This window comes from Austrofundulus limnaeus, unplaced genomic scaffold, assembly GCF_001266775.1.
Source record: "Austrofundulus limnaeus strain Quisiro unplaced genomic scaffold, Austrofundulus_limnaeus-1.0 Scaffold1, whole genome shotgun sequence".
Lineage (NCBI taxonomy): Eukaryota > Metazoa > Chordata > Actinopteri > Cyprinodontiformes > Rivulidae > Austrofundulus > Austrofundulus limnaeus.
In genome coordinates, this window is record NW_013952403.1 from 5,746,070 (window position 1) to 5,752,390 (window position 6,321).

A 6,321-nucleotide genomic window follows, 5' to 3' on the forward strand; every position below is an offset into this window, starting at 1 on the left:
CTCTAACCCACCCTCCCCTACCCACACCCCCTCCCCTACCCACTTTGATGCATTTTTCAAATTTCGCCTTGGGGCGGAGTTATCTTTTCACAGGGAGGTAAGATACACGTTAACAAGTCTTTTTCTAAACTTAAACTAATTCAGCCTTTTAAATGTATAAATAAAATCCTTTTAGTGAAGAAGAGGATTCCACTGATATCCTGTCACTGCATGTTTGAGCCGATCCGCCGAGGCTAACAAAGCCCTTGCTGACGACCTGAACAGCTTCTATTGTAGGTTCGAGAAGAACACATTCACACCTCTCTACAATCCCACAGCTCATCAACAAGACAGTGAGGACCCTCTATCTCACCCTCCCCCACCACTCAAGCTGCATTCCAGATATACGAAGCTGATGTGAGCCGATTGTTYCAGAAACAAAAGATCAAGAAAGCACCAGGACCCGATGGTGTCTCACCTTCCTGCCTTAAGACCTGCACTGAACAACTGGCTCCAATCTTCACAAATATATTCAACAAATCACTGGAGCTGTGTGAAGTTCCCTCCTGCTTCAAACGCTCCATCATCATTCCAGTCCCCAAGAAACCCTCCATCACAGAACTGAATGACTACAGGCCCGTCGCCTTAACATCTGTGGTCATGAAGTCCTTTGAACGGCTGGTCCTGACCCACCTGAAGGACATCACTGGACATCTGCTAGACCCCTTCAGTTTGCATACCGGGCAAATAGGTCAGTGGATGATGCAGTCAACATGGGACTGCATTTCATCTTGCAATATCTTGATCACCCGGGGACTTTTGCAAGAATCCAGTTTCTTGATTTCAGCTCGGCGTTTCACACTATCGTCCCTGACATTCTTTCCACCAAACTCTCCCATCTCACTGTTTCTCCTGCCATGTGTCAGTGGATCACCAGCTTCCTGACAGGCAGGACACAGCAGGTGCAGCTGGGGAAAATCATGTCTTCCTCACAGTCTATCAGCATTGGTGCCCCTCAGAGGCGTGTGCTCTCTCCACTGCTCTTCTCTCTATACACCAATGGCTGCACCTCTAATGACCCGTCTGTTTAACTCCTGAAGTTCGCAGATGACTCTACAGTCATCGGACTCATCCATGATGACAACGAGTCTGCATACAGACAGGAGGTGGAACGACTGATGTCCTGGTGCAGCCGGAACAACCTGGAGCTGAACACGCTCAAGACTGTAGAGATGAGAGTGGACTTCAGGAGACACCCCCCCAGATCTGCTACCCCCCACAGTCTTCAACAGCCCCGTGTCTATACGATAGAGTCCTTCAGGTTCCTGGGAACCACCATCTCACAGGACCTGAAGTAGGAGTCCAACATCTCCTCCATCCTCAAAAAGGCCCTGCAGAGACTGTACTTCCTACGCCAGCTGAGGAAGTCGGACCTAACTCAGGAGGTGCTGATCCAGTTCTACACTGCAGTCATTGAGTCCATCCTGTGCATGTCATAACAGTCTGGTTTGGAGCTGACACAAGACAGAACAGGCCGCAGCGAACAGTAAGGACGGCTGAGAAAGTCATCGGAGCCTCACTGCCCTGCATTCAGGACTTGTATCGCGAAAGAACCAGGAAACGGGCTGAGAAAATCATCCCAGACTCCACACACCCGGGTCACAACATGTTCCAACTCCTCCAGTCTGACAGACGCTACAGAACTCTGTCCACTAAGACTGTCAGACACAAGAAGAGTTTCTTCCCCCAGGCCATCGCCATCATCAACAGCTGATCATCAGACATCCATCAGCTAGATCATATATTCAAAACTACAGAGAACTATCACTCTTATTCTACATTACTGCTCCTTATTCATAATCATCTACCTCGACGCTGCTGCTGTCGTATTATTACTTAATATTAACTTTGAATACTGTTGTCATATAGTTTTTGATTAAGTGAAGTACAATGTGAATCTTTCTGTATATAGTGTAACGTGTGTGAATTTTATGTTAAGTGTCTGTACAGTGTTGATACTAGAGTCATGAACTGCCGGTAACAAATTCCTTGTGTGTCAACATACTTGGCCAATAAACCTGATTCTGATCTACAGCCAGCTGCACACACAAATGTTCTGATGACACTTGGATGGTGTTTTTATCACCTTTCATCGTCTAACAATGGAAACTGGAACTGACAGTGTTTTAATAATGCTTGGCATGTGAATTACTGATTTTATAAGGAAAAATCTGTTAAATGTGTTCAAGCAGACGTTGAGCTCTTCACACTTTGGGAAGAAAACCTCTGCTGTGTCAGCGAGGTGCTGAAACCTGCTACCCCAGAGAAGACTGTTATTTTTACATATATTTCTCATTAACGAATCAACACAAATTTAATTACAATAAAAATACTTCTATAATAACGACACAGCTGCAGTTTGAGGCTGTGATGTTCCTGTCTTCAGCCAATATCTGTACGTTTAAATTCGATCACTACAAACTCTCATTGTAGCTTTATGTGAGAATAAATCACGTCTTACCATTTGTACCAGTTCTTGCAGACGGCCATGCAGACGCACAAATCCGCACGACTCAAGTAGCGAAAGACCGACACCCAAACCTCCCTCTCGCAGCTCGGGTTGCTCCCGGTGCTCTCCCTGTCCGCCTCGCCCCCTCCCTCCTGCAGGGCGGACAGGGGGATGCGGAGGTGCTGGAGCTCAGATGAAGACGAAGCGGCCCCGTTGCTCAGTTTGGCCGGCCTTGTTGGTCTCGACCTTTTAGACACGTCCAGTCTCTCTTGGTGGGACGGGTGAGAGTACGTGTGTCCGCTCCGGGTTTGTGGAGGCACGTGTCTGTGCGAGTGATGATCCGGACGAGGACCGCAATTCCTAATAGGGGGTCTGATGAGAGTTCTGCTCTGGTTGTGCGTTGCAGAAGTGGCAGTTTGAGAGGAAACAGCCTCTAATTTGGGAACGATGGCTGACGAGTCCTGTTTTGCTCTGGGTGGCTTCTGAAGAGTCACTTTAAGAGTGGAGCTATCTTTGTCCCCTTTAGGAATGTCCTGCTCCATCTCCTCCTCCTCGTCATCCTCTGCACCGTTCTGGTTGGGCGCCTCACCCCCATCGTCCTCCTGCTCTTTCGCGGACGTTCCTCCTCGCCTGGACTGGGGCTGGTTCTCCTTGTCCCCTCCTCTCCTAATGTTCAGTCCGCTCTCCTCTTCCTCGTCGTCATCGTCGCTGCTGCTGCTGTTGTTGGTGCTGCTGCTGCTGGTGTCCTCGCTCTCCTCCTCCAGGTCAGTGCGGCTCTGCCCACCGCTGACGCCTCGCCCCGCTCCTCCTCCCCGCAGTCTCACGCCTCGCCCCCTCCCTCTGCGGGGCTCTCCCTTTGGCTCGAGCACCAGCTGCTGCTGCCGCTGCTGGAAGGAGCCGGTTCCTCCTGGAGCGCTCCTGTAAGACGAGCTGCTGGACCAGGCCGAGCCTCGACCTTTGCTCTGAGACAGTCTGCTGCTCGGAGAGTGCAGGCGGGACATCAGGCGGGAGCTCAGCAGCCTGGGAGAGCGATCTAGAGTCGCCTGTTTCTGAGGGTTAACGGTACAGGATGGGGATAAATCATTATTCAATCTCTAGTGTCAGAAGGTTACAACAAACTGTCAATTTGAATTTAGAAACCATGCAAAAGAAAAACACTTCTCACTCTTAAAAGTTTGGTCCTTTCCAGTTTTATCTGCAAGTGGTTGAGGAATAGAAAGCAAAACCTTTTAACAAATACACACAAAATATACTGGAAAGTTCAAAGCATCTAAAGCCTGTAGTATTTACCCTCTTCTTCAGTCTGTACTCCAGCGCACTCTCTCTTTTGCGATTCTGTTGATGCTGCAGCAGCAGTTTTTGTGAAGGGGGCGGGGCCGTCTGTCGGCCTGGGGGTCTACTGCGTTTCCCTCGTCTCGACCCGTCTCCTGCACCACCGGTGCCTTCCTGATAGCCGAGTTTGGGCTGAGGCGAGAACGTTGAACCATCCGACTCAGCACTTTCCTCCTCACTGGAAGACTGATATTGAAGTGACAGTTAATTTGAAAATCAAAAATCAACCACAGAGCAACAAAAAGTTCAGAAACACAGACAATGGGAGAAAAWAAATAAATAAATCAGACTGACTGAGCGGAAAGCTGAATGAAAATAAAATTAGGATGCGTGTACCTCCGAGTCAGAGCCTTTGCCTTGGTAACACTTTGGACACTCCCAGCAGCTGGGTAGGTCCTTATTGATCTTCCCCTCACCAGGTTCCTGTAACAGAGAATTTAATGTCTGAAACTCAAATGATAAGTTGACCAACAAATGCAGCTTTAAATGCAGAGTTGTGTGTGTGTACAGCGTCAGTTTGTTTAAATATTCTTATAAAAGTGTGCACTCAGTCAGTAAAATAGAACAATATTCATGACCTACAAAAAAAAAGGGGGGGGGGGGTGACTTCATCTACAGTCTAACGAGCCCTTTTTGTGCTTAAAATTGTTTGAGTGGGGAAAAATCTGTTTCTATACAGTGTTCTGGAATTGGATAAATAAGTAGCCTTCATTGTGTAATTGTATGTAAGACTCACCTTAACACACTGACGATGAACGATCTGTGAACAGAGTGTGCACTCCATGAGAGAGTGAGTGCTTGGATTTGATTCATCAAACTCGCCCTCTCCACAAACGGCACACCGAGCAGTGTTGGGCAAGGCGGGCTGGAGGACRGACGGACAAAACATTGTGAAAACTTCCGTTTCAGCTGTGCAATTCAGTGCAATGTCGGTCACTAACCCATTTCATGTGTCATGTAAAGAGTGAGAGCTGGACTTTTAAAATGTTACTCAAGTATGTCTTACCATTAGACACTGTCTCAGGAGGCAGCCCTTCTTCATGCGTCCAGGCCCGCCGAACTTCCTCATGTCATGGCAGTACTGGCAGTCGCCGCACTCTTTCCTGCGGCAGGCGGAGCAGCGCTTGCACCTCACCCGTCTGCGCCTCAGAGCTGAAATGGACGTGCCTTTGGTGGGCCTCTGAGACTTGTGGAGGGACGGGCCCAACCGAGGAGGACGGTAAAGAACGGGTGGAGGAGGAGTGGGTGGCTGGTACCACAAAGGCTGCACAAAGTCAGAAGCAGACAGTTGTACAGATTTAAGTTTGTCTGTGTTGTGCTTAAATAATTTCTATGGTAAGGCCTGTGTGATGAGGCGCAATGAGGGACGTAACAGTAAAAATAAACTTGTGAATGCTCACCCTTTTAGGCCATTTGATAATAGGCTCTCCAGTGTAGGCAAGCTTAATGTCGTCATTTGCACACTTCTGCAAAACATTCTAGAGCCAAAGTTGAGTGGTGARCATTAGCAAAAGTCAACCAAGTTCAACACACAAGATCTCAGAGTTAATCCAGAGATACTCACCTTCATGTCCTCGAGCAGGGCCGCWGCATTTCTGATCCCCGCAGGAACACACTTTTTGTGGGCCGGCAGCTCCTCCAGCTTTCCTATCAGGTTCCACAGGCCATCCAGCTCAAAGGGGGTCAGCACATGCTGAACCTGGGCAGAATGTTCATCTTCGGCATCCTCTTCTTTGACCTCTTCTTTTATAACGGTGAGTTCATTTTCATCATCGCTGTCAATCCCATTAGAAGTTCCATCCATGGAGAGATCGTTGATTTCAAGGTCAGCTGGAGTCAGCCCTGAAAAGTAGTGGCGTAAGTCAGTGATCAGTCTAAATGGCAGAGGTGGAAGGTTTTAAGTTTTTTTTTTTGGTGTGTGTGTGTGTGTTTATTTGCTCTTACCAATACCAAGTGAGTATTTTTGGAACTCAGGTGTGAGGTGGGAGTTGTTGGTCAGACAGTAGAGGTATCTCTCTAGGACATACCAACACATCTCGTAGTAAAACGGGTAGCGGAACTTTGCAGGAACCTGAAGGAGAACCCAAACAAAGACAGATAGTTATTCAACACACATATTTATACTGTTATTCAGCCAAATATCACACACAGAGACAGTAAAGCACATTTTACCACTGGAAAAAAGTCTTAATAAAATGTCTGGGCAATTTTATCATCATATTCATCAACATATGTAGATTTTATTCTTTCATATTTTGTGTTAAAGGATGGGCCTCATGCAAGAACCGTTCGTACGCACAGATTTGTTCTTAAGTTGTGCGTACGAGTGATTTAGGAGAATTTGTGGCATTCACCAATGTTTTTGTATTCTAAGATTTTTTTCAGAAACGAACAAAATTCACGTGTGGTCCAGACCTGTCGTATATTTTACCAGCAGTCAGTCTGCTGTTATCCTGACGGGTTTTCCTCCCTAATAACTTTATATTTCCTTAGTTTGAAGA

General features: G+C 47.3%; 1 protein-coding gene across 1 annotated transcript in view; it reads right to left on the minus strand.

Annotated features, from left to right (window-relative positions):
* kdm2ab (lysine (K)-specific demethylase 2Ab) overlaps positions 1–6,321 on the minus strand; it is a 14,069-nt gene that overhangs the window by 2,704 nt on the left and 5,044 nt on the right. Inside the window, exons 11-19 of the mRNA XM_014006592.1 lie at positions 5,765–5,891; positions 5,385–5,662; positions 5,221–5,298; positions 4,827–5,084; positions 4,557–4,685; positions 4,157–4,243; positions 3,779–4,006; positions 3,654–3,683; positions 2,501–3,537 (exon numbers count right to left, since the gene is read on the minus strand). Of these exons, the coding sequence (XP_013862046.1) occupies positions 2,501–3,537; positions 3,654–3,683; positions 3,779–4,006; positions 4,157–4,243; positions 4,557–4,685; positions 4,827–5,084; positions 5,221–5,298; positions 5,385–5,662; positions 5,765–5,891 (2,252 nt within the window). The remainder of the gene's footprint in view (positions 1–2,500; positions 3,538–3,653; positions 3,684–3,778; positions 4,007–4,156; positions 4,244–4,556; positions 4,686–4,826; positions 5,085–5,220; positions 5,299–5,384; positions 5,663–5,764; positions 5,892–6,321) is intronic.